Genomic DNA, 18,669 nt, shown 5'->3' with positions numbered 1-18,669 from the left:
GTGGCTGCACTGACTGACTGGGAGTTTTTGTGCTGTAGCCTCCTCCGTGGCTGCACTGACTGACTGGGAGTTTTTGTGCTGTAGCCTCCTCCGTGGCTGCACTCGACTGACTGGGAGTTTTTTGTGCTGTAGCCTCCTCCGTGGCTGCACATGACTGACTGGAGTTTTTTTGTGCTGTAGCCTCCTCCGTGGCTGCACTGACTGACTGGGAGTTTTTTGTGCTGTAGCCTCCTCCGTGGGCTGCACTGACTGACTGGGAGTTTTTGTGCTGTAGCCTCCTCCGTGGCTGCACTGACTGACTGGGAGTTTTTTGTGCTGTAGCCTCCTCCGTGGCTGCACTGACTGACTGGGAGTTTTTTGTGCTGTAGCCTCCTCCGTGGCTGCACTGACTGACTGGGAGTTTTTGTGCTGTAGCCTCCTCCGTGGCTGCACTGACTGACTGGGAGTTTTTGTGCTGTAGCCTCCTCCGTGGCTGCACTGACTGACTGGGAGTTTTTGTGCTGTAGCCTCCTCCGTGGCTGCACTGACTGACTGGGAGTTTTTGTGCTGTAGCCTCCTCCGTGGCTGCACTGACTGACTGGGACTTTTTGGCTGTAGCCCCCTACCGTGCTGCACTGACTGTCTGGGAGTTTTTTGGTGCTGTAGCCCCTCCGTGGCTGCACTGACTGACTGGGTGTTTTTGTGCCTGTAGCCCCCTCCGTGGCTGCACTGACTACTGGGAGTTTTTGTGCTGTAGCCCCCACCGTGGGGGGCTGCACTGACTGACTGGGAGCTTTGTGCTGTAGCCCCTCCGTGGCTGCACTGGACTGACTGGGAGTTTTTGTGCTGTAGCCCCCTCCGGGCTGCACTGACTGACTGGGAGTTTGTTGTGCTGTAGTCCCTCCTCCGTGGCTGCACTGACCTGACTGGAGTTTTTGTGCTGTAGCCTCCTCCAGCTGCACTGACTGGGAGTTTTTTTTTTTGGGGCGGAGCCCCCTCCTCCGTGGGCTACGACTGACTGGGAGTTTTTTGTGCTAGCCTCCTCCGTGGCTGCACTGACTGGAGTTTTTTGTGCTGTAGCCTCCTCCGTTGGCTGCATCTGACTGACTGGGAGTTTGTTTGTGCAGTAGCCGCCATCCGTGGCTTCAGCACTGACTGACTGGGGGAGTTTTTGTGCTGTAGCCTCCTCCGTGGCTGCACGACTGACTGGGAGTTTTTGTGCTGTAGCCTCCTCCGTGGCTGCACTGACTGACTGGGAGTTTTTGTGCTGTAGCCTCCTCCGTGGCTGCACTGACTGACTGGGAGTTTTTGTGCTGTAGCCTCCTCCGTGGCTGCACTGACTGACTGGGAGTTTTTGTGCTGTAGCCTCCTCCGTGGCTGCACTGACTGACTGGGAGTTTTTGTGCTGTAGCCTCCTCCGTGGCTGCACTGACTGACTGGGAGTTTTTGTGCTGTAGCCTCCTCCGTGGCTGCACTGACTGACTGGGAGTTTTTGTGCTGTAGCCTCCTCCGTGGCTGCACTGACTGACTGGGAGTTTTTGTGCTGTAGCCTCCTCCGTGGCTGCACTGACTGACTGGGAGGTTTTGTGCTGTAGCCTCCTCCGTGGCTGCACTGACTGGGAGGTTTTGTGCTGTAGCCTCCTCCGTGGCTGCACTGACTGGGAGTTTTTGTGCTGTAGCCTCCTCCGTGGCTGCACTGACTGGGAGTTTTTGTGCTGTAGCCTCCTCCGTGGCTGCACTGACTGACTGGAGTTTTTGTGCTGTAGCCTCCTCCGTGGCTGCACTGACTGACTGGGAGTTTTTGTGCTGTAGCCTCCTCCGTGGCTGCACTGACTGACTGGGAGTTTTTGTGCTGTAGCCTCCTCCGTGGCTGCACTGACTGACTGGGAGTTTTTGTGCTGTAGCCTCCTCCGTGGCTGCACTGACTGACTGGGAGTTTTTTGTGCTGTAGCCTCCTCCGTGGCTGCACTGACTGACTGGGAGTTTTTGTGCTGTAGCCTCCTCCGTGGCTGCACTGACTGACTGGGAGTTTTTGTGCTGTAGCCTCCTCCGTGGCTGCACTGACTGACTGGGAGTTTTTGTGCTGTAGCCTCCTCCGTGGCTGCACTGACTGACTGGGAGTTTTTGTGCTGTAGCCTCCTCCGTGGCTGCACTGACTGACTGGGAGTTTTTGTGCTGTAGCCTCCTCCGTGGCTGCAACTGACTGGGAGTTTTTGTGCTGTAGCCTCCTCCGTGGCTGCACTGACTGGGAGTTTTTGTGCTGTAGCCTCCTCCGTGGCTGCACTGACTGGGAGTTTTTGTGCTGTAGCCTCCTCCGTGGCTGCACTGACTGACTGGGAGTTTTTGTGCTGTAGCCTCCTCCGTGGCTGCACTGACTGACTGGGAGTTTTTGTGCTGTAGCCTCCTCCGTGGCTGCACTGACTGACTGGGAGTTTTTGTGCTGTAGCCTCCTCCGTGGCTGCACTGACTGACTGGGAGTTTTTGTGCTGTAGCCTCCTCCGTGGCTGCACTGACTGGGAGTTTTTGTGCTGTAGCCTCCTCCGTGGCTGCACTGACTGGGAGTTTTGTGCTGTAGCCTCCTCCGTGGCTGCACTGACTGGGAGTTTTTGTGCTGTAGCCTCCTCCGTGGCTGCACTGACTGACTGGGAGTTTTTGTGCTGTAGCCTCCTCCGTGGCTGCACTGACTGGGAGTTTTTGTGCTGTAGCCTCCTCCGTGGCTGCACTGACTGGGAGTTTTTGTGCTGTAGCCTCCTCCGTGGCTGCACTGACTGGGAGTTTTTGTGCTGTAGCCTCCTCCGTGGCTGCACTGACTGGGAGTTTTTGTGCTGTAGCCTCCTCCGTGGCTGCACTGGACTGACTGGGGAGTTTTGTGCTGTAGCCTCCTCCGTGGCTGCACTGACTGACTGGGAGTTTTTGTGCTGTAGATCCTCCGTGGCCGTGGCTGCACTGACTGACTGGGAGTTTTTGTGCTGTAGCCTCCTCCGTGGCTGCACTGACTGACTGGGAGTTTTTGTGCTGTAGCCTCCTCCGTGGCTGCACTGACTGACTGGGAGTTTTTGTGCTGTAGCCTCCTCCGTGGCTGCACTGACTGACTGGGAGTTTTTGTGCTGTAGCCTCCTCCGTGGCTGCACTGACTGACTGGGAGTTTTTGTGCTGTAGCCTCCTCCGTGGCTGCACTGACTGACTGGGAGTTTTTGTGCTGTAGCCTCCTCCGTGGCTGCACTGACTGACTGGGAGTTTTTGTGCTGTAGCCTCCTCCGTGGCTGCACTGACTGGGAGTTTTTGTGCTGTAGCCTCCTCCGTGGCTGCACTGACTGGGAGTTTTTGTGCTGTAGCCTCCTCCGTGGCTGCACTGACTGGGAGTTTTTGTGCTGTAGCCTCCTCCGTGGCTGCACTGACTGGGAGTTTTTGTGCTGTAGCCTCCTCCGTGGCTGCACTGACTGGGAGTTTTTGTGCTGTAGCCTCCTCCGTGGCTGCACTGACTGGGAGTTTTTGTGCTGTAGCCTCCTCCGTGGCTGCACTGACTGGGAGTTTTTGTGCTGTAGCCTCCTCCGTGGCTGCACTGACTGGGAGTTTTTGTGCTGTAGCCTCCTCCGTGGCTGCACTGACTGGGAGTTTTTGTGCTGTAGCCTCCTCCGTGGCTGCACTGACTGGGAGTTTTTGTGCTGTAGCCTCCTCCGTGGCTGCACTGACTGGGAGTTTTTGTGCTGTAGCCTCCTCCGTGGCTGCACTGACTGGGAGTTTTTGTGCTGTAGCCTCCTCCGTGGCTGCACTGACTGGGAGTTTTTCGAGCTTTAAAGTTAAATGTCAAGTAGCATTTTATAGGCGTCAGCCCTGACTCAGCGGGTAGCCCTCCCACCTCTGACGTCAGAGGGCTGTGGGTTCAAGTCCCACTCCATAGACTAAAGTACACAACCTAAGTAGACATGTCAATGCAGTATTGTGAGAGTGCTGCCCTGTCGGAGGTGCGGTCTTTCAGATGAGGTATTAAACGGAGGCCCCGTCTGCCCTCTCAGCCAATGTAAAAGATGCTATTTTGGAGAGTTCCAAGGGAAGACCAATATGTCACAGCCCAGCACATTTAATCCTCCCTACCCCCCTCATCAGCTAGTAAAATATTTTTGATCATCACATTTCTCCTTGGGGGGCATCAGGAGGATGTCCCGACCCCACCCCCACACCCCGTCTTTCTTTGAATTGAGCCATTAGATCTTCGGTCTCCATCTAAACCATCAGAACAAGCAGACAATGGTTTAATGTCCCGTCCATAGAACAGCACACCCAGCAATGTAGCATTGCCTCAGTAGTGCACAGCGGTATCAGCTTAGAAAGAGTACTGAAGTGCTCCTTGAGTCTTCCAACTCTGAAGTGTGCAAAGTGCAGAGCTAGAGGGAAGATAAAACACCTCCAAACCAGGTCCAAAAAAGATCAAAACTTTCCTTAATAGTTGTTTGGTCTGATCACTGTGTAACTCTTTATGTAGATTCAAATTATATGGAATTTACAGCACAGAAACAGGTCATTTGGCCCAACTGGACAATGCAAGTGTCTATGCTCCACTTGAACCTACACCCACTTTACTTCATCTAACCCCATCAACATATCCTTCCCCTCCTTTTTCCACTGTTCTTATCTAGATTCTCCTTAAATACATCAAAATTATTCACCTCAACTTGTCCTTGCGGTAGCAAGCTCCACATTCTAACTACTCTCCGGGTAAAGGAGTTTCTCCAGAATACTCTATTGAATTTATTAATAACTATCTTACATTTGTGTTCCCAGTCTTGGACTTCCCCACAAGTGGAAACATCTCTACGTCTACCCTATCAAACATCTTTATAATGTTAAAGACCCCAATCATATCACCCCTCAGCCTCCTCTCTTCTATAGAAAAGAGCCTATTCAATCTTCCATCAGTTTACAGAAGGCAAAGGAATCAGAAAGTTCATACAATTTTTGTTAAAATCTCAGTGTCAGTTATGAAGAAAACAAGGACACAAGCCCTTTTTATCAGATGTAGGCAAGGACAGAATAATAGCTCCAGTGATTGGGCATGAGATCCTTCGTATGTCTCAGGGAAGAAGTGAAGCTGTGTAATACAGTAATATAAAAGCAAAATACTGCAGATGCTGGAAATCTGAAATAAAAACAGAAAATGCTGGAAAAACTCAGCAGGTCTGACAGCATCTGTGGAGAGAGAAACAGTTAATGTTTCAAGTCTGAATGACCCATACGGACTCAAAACATTAACTCTGTTTCTCTTTCCACAGATGCTGTCAGATCTGCTGAGATTTTCCAGCATTTTCTGTTTTTATTTCTGTGTAATACAGTGCTACGGACTGTATGGACAGTTCGCTGGGCCCTCATGGAATCTTTGACTGCCCATAGAGCTAGTCCACTCTTGGATTTGGGGCTGGATGCATTGCTTTCACGTTTCAAGAGGGCACTTTCAACCCCACAGTGTGTCCCCCCCTGGAATTACCATATCAGAATAGATGAATCCCAGGACTCCAACCGCCAACTGTACCAAGAAGAGGATGGTCAGGCTCACCGAAAACTGCAAAGAAAATAACAGTGGCAAAGCCATATTGGTAACAGAGCAATTAAAGTAGTACTGACTATTGCTAAGGCAAGTGACTTATTAATCTCTCAGGTGTCCTCATTCAACATTTTCACAGCTACTGAGAGTCCTTGTAGAGAACTGTAGAACTGGCTCAGAAAATTATGCCAAGTGCAATGAAGTAGACAATTATGGGATTTTAAATGGTCACTCGTTATAGGGTAGGTATTGGTGTGCTTCAGAAGACAGTAACCTTCATTGCCTATTGCAACGTTGACCTGAAACCTTGCCTTTCTGTTTGCTGATGTTGCAGGCTTAGAGAGGACCATAACTATTGATCTGTAAAATATACTTGTTGAGATTAATGCCAAAATCAAAGCCTCCCTATGTTTATGCAATGTAATTCTATCAGCAGTGATGGTGGTGAAGGGGTTCATTGTGCCAACAAAGCACTCAAGCTTCACACTCTCCCTGCAATCTGTGAAAATACATGATTGGACACTACCACATTGAAGAGATGAGAAGCTCCACTTGAAGTATGGAACCCGGTGGGCTGGGAGCATGACAGAGGTTAGTCAGGCTGCTGGGCTATACCTGTGATGGGGGTAGATCTCAATCCCAAACTCTAACATCACTGATGTCTTTTCCTGTTATTAAAAAAAGGGAATGCATCGAGCTTCCTTGGATTAATAAGTCGTCAGCCTCTTTTTGTGACTCAGCCGCACAAGGATATGAAAGAAACATAAAAGGATGGAAGGGCAGCCGAAGAAACCTTGAAAAAAAGCCACAAGGAGATACATTATTTTAACAGTAAAAATGACAGGGAAAAAAAATCAGATTGCCATGGGAAGGAAGCATTCCTTTTATTACCACACACTTATCTCCCCAATGTGGAAGGCACAAATAATGCCTACATGTGGCAGACTACTTGTGGTTTTTAGCTACTACTGAAGGGCAGGTGGTGGTGTAGTGGCAATGCCATTGAGGCCTGGGCTAATGCTCTGGGAACATGGGTTCAAATCCCACCACGGCAGTTGGTGAAATTTAAATTCAGTTAATTGATGTGGAATACAAAGTTTGTCTCAGTTATGGTAGCCATGAATCTATCACTAATGTCCTTTAGGGAAGGTAATCTGCTGTCCTTACCTGCTCTGGCCTACATGTGACTCCAGACCCACAGCAATTCGGGTGAGTCTTAACTGTCCTCCAAAATAGCGAGCCACTCAGTTCAAGGGACAATTAAAGGATGGTCAACAAATGCTGGCCTTGCCAATGGTGCCCACATCCCATGAAAGAATAAAACCAAAAATAATTCACTAATACAGTAAATTGTGGCTGTATAATAGACCAGGAGTAGACTATAAGGCAAGGTGCAATCTTGACCAGAATGGTAGGTGGTTCGGTCTCAGGTCTGTTCTAACTTTGTGGCCCTTCTATTAGGGGTCATACTTCATTCAGTCAATGAAGTACTTTAGAAGTGTAGTCACCGTGGTAATGTAGGGAACTTGGAAGCCATTTTGTGATGTTGATTGACGGATAAATATTGGCCAGAACAACTGGGATAACTACCCTGCTCTTCATTGAAGTAGTGCCATGGGATCAGCTACATCCACTGAGAGGGCAGATGGGGTCTGGGTTAACATCTCACCTGGAAGATGGTACCTCAGATTGTATAGAATGGAGTTCCAGCCTTGATTTCTTTGTGCTCAAACAATACGATGCAAGTGCTTAAAATTATAAAAGATGGGACAGGGTTGATAAAAAAACAGGCTGTTTCCAGGGGTTGAAGCAGCATTGCCTCTTAATTGCACTAAAGTGGCAGCCAAGACTGTGCATGTAAAACCCAGACTTAGATTGTACCTTCAACTAGTTGACACACAGGTGAGAGCGCAATGAATAGCTGCAAACTGACACCTTGTACAAAACACAAAGATTAGTTGTTAATTAGCTGCTATCAGTAAGGTTTCCTTAAATTACTATTCAAGGGTAAAAACAAAAAACTGCGGATGCTGGAAATCCAAAACAAAAACAGAATTACCTGGAAAAACTCAGCAGGCCTGGCCACAATGGAGTCCTCATGAGGACTCAAAACGTCAACTCTTTTCTTCTCTGCCGATGCTGCCAGACCTGCTGAGTTTTTCCAGGTAATTCTGTTTTACTATTCAAGGGTTCCTGCTGGAAAGGAGAGTACTGAGCTCAGCTATGACAGCCCCACATGCAAATACTTCGTCAGTACTCATTCCCTAGACTCTCACATGAGAAAGGACCATGAGGTTTTGAAGGGTGTCTGGAACTTGTCGAGTTGTGCCTTTGCCTGAGTCAATTCCTTCAGGAGGAATGGTACTTTCAAAAGTACCACTTTCAAAAGAAAACAAAAGTGGAAAGTACAAAAAGTGGAAGGAAAGTTCAGCATACTTAGCAGGTAGTGTGTTTTTCTGCGTAGCTGCAGATTACGCCAGTCTGTAATTGCATGTTTCCAATGAAGTCTTTCCATTGTGGCCTAGCAAGGAGAGGATCTAAATGACCTAAAGCTATACATATAACCATAAATAAATGTAAATTAGCATGACCACAGGAAGGATGTGAAGACAATGTATTTTGTGCTTTTGAAATGTCCAGAATTATGCACTGATGTGTTATGACTATGGTTTTGCTTCAATAAACTTACCACTTGCAGTAGCACAATGTTTTCTCGCAAGGCCCCAATGCAGCCGCAGAAGGTGATTAAAAACATAACGGCTCCAACCACAATCATAATTATCGCAGGGTCAATTACAAAGGTATCCCGCACAGCATCTATAAGAAAACCAGAGGGGCAATCATTCTATCAACTCAATGGAGTAGATCCTGACTTTGTGCAAACCTCCAAAATGGATATTGATAAGTTGATAGTCCAATTTACATCTCCCACCTTTATAAAATCCGTTGACTTCAATATGAATTGGGATAGTTAGGAAGGAAACCTGACCTCATTAAACCATCTGGCGTATACGTGATTCTAGATGACTCTTAAAGGCCCTCGAAAATGACCTAGTAAACCATTCAGTTGTATCAAACTACACTGGGATAGGGATATAGTGCCAACCTAGCAATCAATGCCCACATTTGAAATATTAATTATTTTTAAATGCAAAAACCTCCATTATAACCAAAGGTTTCTTATTGTTCTGTGTTTCTGACTCTATTGATACAGCAACAATATTAGGGAAATCAAAAAGCCTGAAATCATTTCAGAAATAGTTGGGTGGCATGGCATTGGAGTGCTCAATGGGTGTGATCCAATTTCAAGGCTCAGGTATTGAATTTCTACCCTGCTATCTCATCTAATAAAAAAAATCAAAATATTAACTGTTGCTTCCCCACTTATTGAGTTGGTGTGCATTTTGTATTTGTGAGGGGTGAATTTTTGAAACTCATGTATGACCTGCATTTATCAGGGACAGAGCTCCATAAACTTAGGAGACATATAAAACTGGTATAACTGACTTTCAAAGTGGAGACAATCTCTTTGCACCTAGTATGAGTATGCAACTGCTACCAACTCATCGTACCCAGCAGTTTGTGCTTAGCTATATGCAAAGTTGCTATATCTGATGTTCATTGAAGAGAGATGCTCTGTATATGTTTAGGATGTAAACAGAATTACTAAATCTGGCCACTGCTGGGACATAAGTAGAACACAGGAGTTATATCACAAGGTTAGGGGTTATGCATACTTGGAAATCTCCAGTTGTGCAATGCAGGGTTTTGGAGACTATTGTCCATATCTATATCAATGAGTGAAAGGAAAGTTTCCCACCTACCTGTGGCTTTCTGAATCTTAGCATATACTCCAATAGCAACAATCACCAGTGAGATGATCTGGAAGGCAAGAAAATAAATACAGTAAAGAGCTGTATGAACATCAAAGTTAACAAATCAGTGATCTCTGCTCACTTATTCAGAAGCACATCAGACACTTATTAGAACAGTAAGATTTTTTTGCAGCATTCAAATGATATTAGCAAAAGGCATGACAGGAGCTGGTGGCATTGCACCAAATGATTAATACTACTTTAAAGTACAGATACTTAAACTATATGATACACAATACAGATAACTTTGTGTAGAGAGAGCCACACAACACTGGAACAGCTCCATATCCACAGGAAAGTAAGCGAGTTCTGCAGCTCTCTGCCAAAACTGAACATCAATATCCTGGAGCATGTACTAAGAAGTGATTTTTTCTGTACATGGCCCCAGATCCTTCCAGCTTTTGCTGCTGCTCCATATAACTCACATAGGTGAAGGGAGATATCTTCAGGGAACATGAATAATTTCTTCCCTGCTGACCTGGACTAACCAACCCTTATTATGTCACAATTCATCAAGGAGTTCACCAAGGCTCCTTTGACAGCACCTTCCAAACCCATGACCACTACCATCTAGAAGGACAAGGACAGCAGATAGATGGGAACACCACCACCTGGAAGTTCCCTTCCAAATCACTCACTATCCTGACTTGGAAATATATCGCTGTTCCTTCACTGTTGCTGGGTCAAAATCCTGATTCTCCATTCCTAAAAGCACTGTGGGTGTACCTGCACCACATGGACTGCAGCGGTTCAAGAAGGCAGCTCACCACCACCTTCTCAAGGCCACCTATGGATGGCCCAGCCAGCAAAGCCCACATCCCATGAATGAATAAAGAATTCCATGGATATTGATTGCCCTGTGCAATCTATAGAAGTGAAGGAGGTCATTTGTCCCATTGTGCTTTCCTAGTCCTTTGAAAGAGCTATCTGATTAGCCCCACTCCCCTACCCTTTCCCAATTGCTCCACAAATCTTTCCCCTTCAGGTATTTATCCAATTTCCTTTTGAAAGTTATTACTGAATTCCCCATTGCCACGCTTTTGGGCAATAGCTCAGTTGGTAGCACTCTTGCCTCTGAGTCAGAAGGTTGTAGATTTAAGTCTCACTTCAGAAGATGACTACAATAATATAGGCTAATATGAACATACATATGAACATATGGATTAGGAGTCAGAGTAAGCCATTTGGCCGTCATGTCTGCTCTGCTATTAGACAAGGTCATGACTGATCTGATTGTGGCCGCTACTTTCCGGTCTACCTCCCTCACCCAATACACTTTGACTTCCTTATCAGTCAAGAATCTAACTCAACTTTAAAAATATTCAATGACCCAGCCTCCACCGCTCTCTGGGGAAGAGAATTCCACAGACTAATGACCCTCTGAGTGAAAAAAATTCTCCTCATCTCGGTCATAAAGGGATAGCCCTTAATTTGAAACTTTGTCCCATAGTTCTAGTCTCTCCCACAAGGGGAAACATCCTTTCAGCATCCACCCTGTCAAATCCTTTCGGGATCTTATAGGTTTCAATTAGATCACTCATCATTCTTCTAAACTCCAATGAAAAAAGGCCTAACCTGTCCAACCTTTCCTCAGAAGACAACCCTCCACCCCAGGAATCAATCGAGTGAACCTTCTCTGCATTGCTTCTAATGCGATTATGTCCTTTCTTAAATAAGGTAACCAAAACTGTACACTGTACTCTAGGTGTGGTCTTACCAATATCCTGTGCAACTGAAGCAAATCCTCCCTATTTTTATATTCCATTTCCTTTACAATAAACAACAACGTTCCATTTGCCTTCCTAATCACTTGCTGTACCTGCATACTAACTTTTTGTGATTCATGTACCAAGACACCCAGATTCCATCTGTACTGCAGAGTTCTGCAACCTATCTCCATTTAAATAATATGCTGCTTTCCTATTCTTCCTGCAAAGCAGACAAGTTCACATTATACTCCATCTGCCAAATTTTTGTCCACTCACTTAACCTATCTACATCCTTTGCAAACTCCTTATGTCCTCTTCACAACTTACTCTCCTACCTACCTTTGGGTCAACAGCAAATTTAGCAACCATACACTTGGTTCCTTCATTCAAGTTATTGTTACAGGTTATAAATAGTTGAGGCCCCAGCACCAGTGTGACCAACCATCCTCAATTTTACAGGATCATCCCATAATTGAGCTGGTTGTCCCTTATCCTGGGTGGTTTAAGGTCAAGATGTCATTTTTCCCGAATTTGCGATGTTGAAGCCCCTGCCCCCACTTCCTGCTCTCACAGCTCTGGCAGCCCACACCCTAACATCCCCACCCTCCACTTAGGTTCACTCCAATATCAAAGTGTCCTTTAAATTTTTCATTGGGATTTGGTCGCACTAGCCGGAACAGATCCCTGTGGCACTCCACATGTTATATCATCCCAACCCGAAAATGACCCATTTATCCCTACTCTCTGTTTCCTGTTAGCTTACCTGTCCTTTATCCATGTTAATATGTTACCCCCATACCATGAGCTCTTAGTTTGTGTCTTATGCAAATCCAAGGACACCACATCTACAGTTTCCCCTTTATCCACATTGCTTGTTAGTTCCTCAAAGAACCCTAATGAATTAATCAAAAACACTTTTCCCTGATAATCTACTGTGAAGTACTGAGGGAATGCTGCACTGTCGGAGGTGTTATCTTTACGATGAGATGCAGGGCCCGGGCGAGGAGGGGGTGTGGTAGTGGGGGTGCAGATGGTGCAAAACACTGGGGCCCATGGGCTAGGGGGCATGGGTGGTTGCTCTAAAAGGAGTTTCTTGTCTCCCAGCCTGAGCAGCTAAAGGCTGAGCTGTACATCTGAAAGATCAACTTTAAAAATGGTCATAACTTTCAGGCTGAGAGTTCCAATCCTTTTAAAGCCAGTCTATCTGTGTCACGTCAATTTCACTGAGTTGCTGCGCTGCTGCTTCTGAGCTTCGGACAACTCCGTGGTTCCAATTTTTTTCGAAAAGCCCGCCAAAAAAAAACCATGATGCTGCCTGAAGGTCAACAGCAGCAGCGCAGCAGCTGAGAGCATTCTTGCTTGAAAACTGGTAAGTGATATCTCCATTTTGGAGCCAATTCAATGCTGTAGGCAGAGTGGGGAGGGAGTTTGGAAGGGTGTTGGAGGGGTGGAGAGGGAGGTTGGTGGTGTTTTAGGGATGAGGAGGGAGGTTGGGGGTGTTGCAGGGGTAGGGGGAGGTTGGGAGGTTGGAGGGGTAGAATGGCAGGGGCGGCATGGGGGATGTTAGTGGGCTGGGATGTGGGTGTGGCATGGGGTGGAGGTGTCACTTTTTTTCTGTTGGAGTTTCTTATTTATTACATTTTTTTCCATTTTAGGCTGTAAATTCACAATGTACAATTTGTATGACAGTTTGTGGGGGAAGGGGAAACAATCCAGTTCTTGAGTTAAGACCATACTGTATCATTCTTCTCTGCAAAATTCAGATCAGCAATTCAGTCTATATTTTTCCTGAGCTGCTGGTAGATGTCTGATTGACAAATCCTGGGAATAGTGTCATTAGCATAAAAAGGGCAAATGTAATTTATGGTATATTGTGGGTTGGCACCAGAGAAGTCAAAATGGTAAGGCTGTATTAGCTACAGAGTTGAACTTATTTGTAAATGTAGTGACTTCTTTTAGCTACTTTCCTAACATCGTTTGATTGCTCTATGATTAACTATCCTGAGAGAATCAGCATTGGGCCTCCAATTTCACCATTGCTACAGTCACTCTGCCTACTATACGCAGATGTAATGAAAGAAAGACAAAACCAACATTTATACCGCACCTTTCACGATGTCTCAAATTGCTTTACAACCAACTAAATATCTTGAGCTGTAGTCATTGGTATAATGTACGAAATGTTAACAAATAGCAGAGCTGGCTCGAGGGGCCAAATGGCTTACTCCTTCTCCTAATACGTACATTTGTATATCATTCTGGATGGATGAGATGAACTGGACTAGGTGGCCTTTGTCATCCATAATTATCTCGCAAACAGTGGGTGGAATCATGGCTGGAGTTCTATTTATTTTGTTGCTCATGGATGTTTACTGTGAGCAGGCTTCGTGGGGTGAAATTGCCAGGATAGGTGTGCGTAATGGGCTCATAGTAAATCAGTAACCTGTTTTATCCTGCAAATGATTCTCAGGAGTCTTCTCCATTCTTCAATCTTGTCCTTTTGTCTTCTTACCTATTATCCCACTGTATCTTGGTGCTTTTATGACCCATGCTGCATATATATTGGACAGCCTTTGTAACTAGATGCTAACAATGGGCATTATCATTTTACTAGGACCTTTCTGTGACTGTTTGGTGAATTGATTGGTGAATCTTGAAAATGGAAAAAATATCATGCATGATTGATGGGGAGGGTTGTGAGGTGTGGGGGTGGGTTGGTGGTTGTGGTGGTATGGGGAATAAGGGGCCCGGAAAGAGGAGAAGCACCAGGGCTCATGATTTCTCTCCCTGGCCCTAATGAGTTGTTAAACTGAGGCCCTGTTGCCCTCTCAGGGATGGACGTAAAAGATCCTTTGGCACTATTTTGTGCAACAGCAGGGGAATTATCCCCGGTGTCCTGGCCAATAGTTATCCCCCAATTAACATCACAAAAACAGATTATCTGGGTGTGGTCACATTGTTGTTTGTGGGAGTTTGCTGCATGTGGCAAATTGGATGCTTTGTTTCCTACATCCTACACTTCAGGAGTATTTCATTGCTTGTAAATGCTTTGGGTTGTTGTGAAAGATGCCACATAGATGCAGGTCCTTTTTTTCAGACACAGTGGGTGGAATCTTTTCCCACATAAAAACAATCGAGGGGCTGGGCCTTTTCCGGTCCTGGCACTTGCGGGCCTGCCTGTGAGATCTTCCTGGAGGTGGCCAAGTAAGAGGCCATCCTCCAATGTGGTCGCTGCTGCTGCAGGAGGGGGACCATGAGGGTGCCTCCATCTGCAGGTGCCCCCCTGAAGAAGTATTTACTTTTATAAGGAAAAGGCAGCTGCCGGGACAACCCTGTGGAGGAAATCCCTCCACAGAATAGTCTGCAGCCGCAGCTTTGGCCCTCTGATCCTTGCGGCTCTGGTGGGGAAATGGTGGGGTGTAAACCGAAAGAGGCTTCATGGGCCGCCCAGCCAGCCTCTGGCACCTGCCAGATTTTTGCCTCAATGAGGAGACCTGTCCGCCACGAAGATGATGCCGGCAGTGTCCTCATTCTGCGCACAACTAGGCGGTTAATTATACAAAGCGGCTCTGCCGCTGCTGGGCTGGTAGTTGTTGCTTCTTCCGCCCTGTCCCTGACAAGATCAGCTGGTGGGGGAAACGCATCAGCCAAGCAACTCAACACCCCCCCTTTTCAAATAAAAGCAAAATCCTGCGGATGCTGGAAATCTGAAACAAAAACAAAAATAGCTGGAAAAACTCAGCAGGTCTGACAGCATCTGCGGACAGGAACACAGTTAACATTTCGAGTCCGTGTGACTCTTCATCAGAACTAAGGAAATATAGAAATGAGGTGAAATATACAAGCGGAAATCCTGTCGGAGAGAAGAGCAGTACTTCTTCAAGGTTATTCAGATTTCCAGCATCCGCGGTATTTTGTTTTTATCTTAGTGTTTAATTGACTGCCACTTCTCTTCCAGGAATACCTACTTTGAAGAAGTACTGGTCTTCTCTCCGACAGGATTTTGGCTTGTATATTTCACTTCATTTCTATGTTTCCTTAGTTCTGATGAAGGACTCGAAACGTTAACTGAGACCCTCCTTTCAAAATTTTCCTCCCGGTCCCACCTCCAAGCCCGTCCCTCTGGGACGAGGAAGATTCTGCCCAATATTCCAGCAGATCTTAACCTGTGATATGTGGTTTAGCATCACTTTCTAGCTTTTATACTTTACGCCTCTGTTTGCAAAGCTAAGGTTCCTATATGCGTTTTTTAAAGGCCTTCTTTTCAACTTTTAACAGCTTGTCTTTTCTATTCTCCATTCTTTTCTCAAAGCTCATTCCCCTTACACTTGGGACCAACACTGTTGCCATTCCTCATAACTCCTCGCTGCCTGCTTACCTTTTATGTAATGCGGTGACCATAACTTAAGACAACGCTCCAGGTGTGGTCTTCCTAGTACATTATAAAATCCTACTGTAACCTCTGTAGGCTTGTGTTTTACTGATCTGATTACTCATCCCAGAATTCAATTATCATTTAAATTCACAGAGTCACAGAATTGTTACAGTTACAGCCTATTGTGTCTGCATCAGCAACCCAAATCAGCAATTCACCTAGCGCCATTCTCCTGCCTTTTTCCCATAGCCCTGCACATTCATCCTTTTCAGATAATAATCCAATTCCCTCTTGAAAGTCTTGATTGAACCTGCCTCCACCACACTCTCAGGCAGCACATTTCAGATCCTAACCACTTGCTACGAGAAATGTTTCTGCTCATGTCTCCCCTGCTTCTTTTGCCCATTACCTTAAATCTGTGCCCTCTTTTTCTCAATCCTTCCACCAATAGCAACAGTTTTTCCCTATCTACTCTGTCCAGATCACTCATGATTTTGAATACCTCTATTAAATCTTCTCTTCTCCAAGGAAAACAGTCCCAACTTCTCCAATCTATCCACGTAACTGAAGGTTCTCATCCCTGGAACTATTCTCATGAATCTTTTTAGCACTCTCTCTAATACTAAAAATTTGATTTGTCAGATTACCTAGGTATTGAAAATGACCAGTCGATGACTCCCAAACCCTCTTTCACATTCATCTTGGTTGGATTATGATGTTCATTTGCTCTTCAAATTATTTTTTATTCACTCCTCCTGAGGGTGCTGAGTCTTGGTATAGAGCACTGGCAGCCCTCCATTGCCTCACGTAAGTGTGTTTTCTGATCCTAAACAATGCATGATGAAAGACTAGTCAACAAAGCAGGGCATCACAGCTGAGCCTGAAATTGTCCTGAACTGATGCCTGCTTCTGTGCACTTTTGAGGGCAATGCATGTGGGCTGCTCTTGTGCACCTCCTGCTGGAGATTCCAAAAGCAACAATGGACAGCTTGGAAGCAAGTTCATTCCCCCTACCACTCTCTTGGGTCGTAAATGACAATAGCCAAGTGGAATCCTCCTCCTGTCCAATGTGGGAAGTCAGGGACATTTCCAGTGTCCAGGGCGACCACCTGTGCAGGAAGTGTCTCCAGCTGCAGCAACTTGAAATCCCTGTTTCGGAGCTGGAGCTGTGGCTGGAGACACTTTGGAGCATCCGCAAGGATGAGATCTACGTGGATAGCACGTACAGTGAGGCGGTCACAAATGTAAAGAGTGGATAGGCAGAAAGGGAATGGGTGACTGCTGGACAGAGATAAGGCACCAAGCAGGTAGTGCAGGAGTCCCCTGAGTCCATCTCCCTCTCTAACAGATTTTCCATTTTGGATACTGCTGGGAGATGGTTTCTCAGAGTAATGCAGCAAGAGTCAAGTCTGTGGCACCACGAATGGCTCAGCTGCAGACGGGGGTAGAAAAAGAATGGGAGAGGAATATCGTAAGGGGAATAGATAGACATTTCTGCTGCTGCAGACATGACAACAGGATGGTATGTTGCCTTCCTGGTGCTAGGGTCAAGGATGTCACTGAGTGGCTGTGGAACATTCTGAAGGGGGAAGGCAAACAGCCAGAGGTCATGGTCCATATCAGTACCAACAACTTAGGTAAAAAGAGGGATGAGGCCCTGAAAGCGGAATATAGGGAGCTAGGAAATAAATGAAAAAGCAGGACCTCAAAGGTAGTAATCTCAGGATTACTGCCAGTGCCAAGTGCTAACGAGATCAGGAATAGGAGAATAGACCATGGCTGGAGAGATGGTGTAGGAGGGAGGGATTTAGATTCCTGAGGCGTTGGGACTGATTCTGGGGAAGATGGGACCCGAATAAACTGGACGGGTTGCACCCCAGCAGGGCAAGGACCAATATCCTCACAGGCGGATTTGCTAGTACTGTGGGGGGAGGGTTTAAGTTAGACTGGCAGTGGGATGGGAACCTGAGTGGGGAGACACAAGAGAGGGAAACAAAGAAAGGAATGAAAGACAGAAAAGTAGAAAACTAAAGTGGGAGGCAGAGGAAACAAGGGCCAGCAGCACATAGAGCCATAGTACAAAAAAATCTATAAAAATGTTAAAAAGAAAAGTCTAAATGCACTGCATCTGAACGCACAGAGCATTCGCAATAAGGTAGATGGATTAACAGTGCAGACAGATGTAACCGGGTACGATATAATTGCGATTGTGGGGAGATGCCTGCAGGGTGACCAAGGCTGGGAACTGAATATCTACTTGAGATTTAGGAAAGGCAGGCAAAAAGGAAAAGAAGGTGGCGTGGCGTTGTAAGTTAAAGAGGAAATCAGTGCGATAGTGAGAGAGGATATTGGCTCAGAAAATCTAGATGTAGAATCAGCCTGGGTGGAACTAAGAAGCAACAAGGAGTGGAAAACATTAGTGGCAGTTGTCCAAAGGCCTGCAAACAGTAGTGATAAGATAAGGGACGGCATTAAACAGGATGTTAGAGATGCATGTAACAAGGGCGCTACAGTAATCATGGGTGACTTTGGTCTACAGATAGACAGGGCAAACCATATTAGTAATAATAGTGGCAGATGAATCACAGAATTGTTACGGTGTAGAAGGAGGCCATTCATCCCATCATGTCTGCACTGGCTCGCTGAGCATTTTAACTTAGTGCCAATCTCCTGCCTTTTCCCCGTAGCCCTGCACATTGTTTCTATTTCAATAATCATCCAATGCCCTCTTGAATGCCTCAATTGAACCACACTTCCAGACAGTGCATTCCAAACCCTAACTACTCACTGTCTGAAAAAGTTTTTTCTCACCTTGCATTTGCTTCTTTTGCAAAATGCTTTAAAACTGTGCCCGCTGGTTCTTGATCCATTTACGAGTGGGAACGGTTTCTCCCTATCTGCTCTGTCCAGGCCCCTCATGATTTTGAAAACTTCTATCAAATCTCTTCTTAGCCTTCTCCTCTCCAAGGAAAACAGTCCCAACTCTTCCAATCTTTCCTCATAACTGAAGTGTCTCATCCCTGGAACCATTCTCGTAAACCTCTTCTGCACTCTCTCCAATGCCTTCACATCTTTCCTATAGTTTGGCGCCCAGAACTGTACACAATACTCCAACTGAGGTCTAACCAGTGTCTTATATAAGTTCATCATAACCTCCCTGCTCTTGTACTCTATGCCCCTATTAATGACACC

The 18,669-nt window shown here is 46.2% G+C and overlaps 1 protein-coding gene across 1 annotated transcript in view; it reads right to left on the bottom strand.

Moving 5' to 3' along the window:
• The window catches only part of tspan33b (tetraspanin 33b), an 83,139-nt gene that overhangs the window by 45,170 nt on the left and 19,300 nt on the right, over positions 1 to 18,669 (bottom strand). The window contains exons 2-4 of the mRNA XM_041178954.1: positions 9,343 to 9,400; positions 8,208 to 8,335; positions 5,462 to 5,536 (exon numbers count right to left, since the gene is read on the bottom strand). Coding sequence (XP_041034888.1) covers positions 5,462 to 5,536; positions 8,208 to 8,335; positions 9,343 to 9,400 — 261 coding nt within the window. The remainder of the gene's footprint in view (positions 1 to 5,461; positions 5,537 to 8,207; positions 8,336 to 9,342; positions 9,401 to 18,669) is intronic.

The sequence above is a fragment of the Carcharodon carcharias genome, chromosome 2, assembly GCF_017639515.1.
Source record: "Carcharodon carcharias isolate sCarCar2 chromosome 2, sCarCar2.pri, whole genome shotgun sequence".
Classification (NCBI taxonomy): Eukaryota; Metazoa; Chordata; class Chondrichthyes; order Lamniformes; family Lamnidae; genus Carcharodon; species Carcharodon carcharias.
The sequence above is the reverse complement of the archived record's forward strand: the minus strand, read 5'-3'. Positions and strand labels throughout refer to the sequence as shown.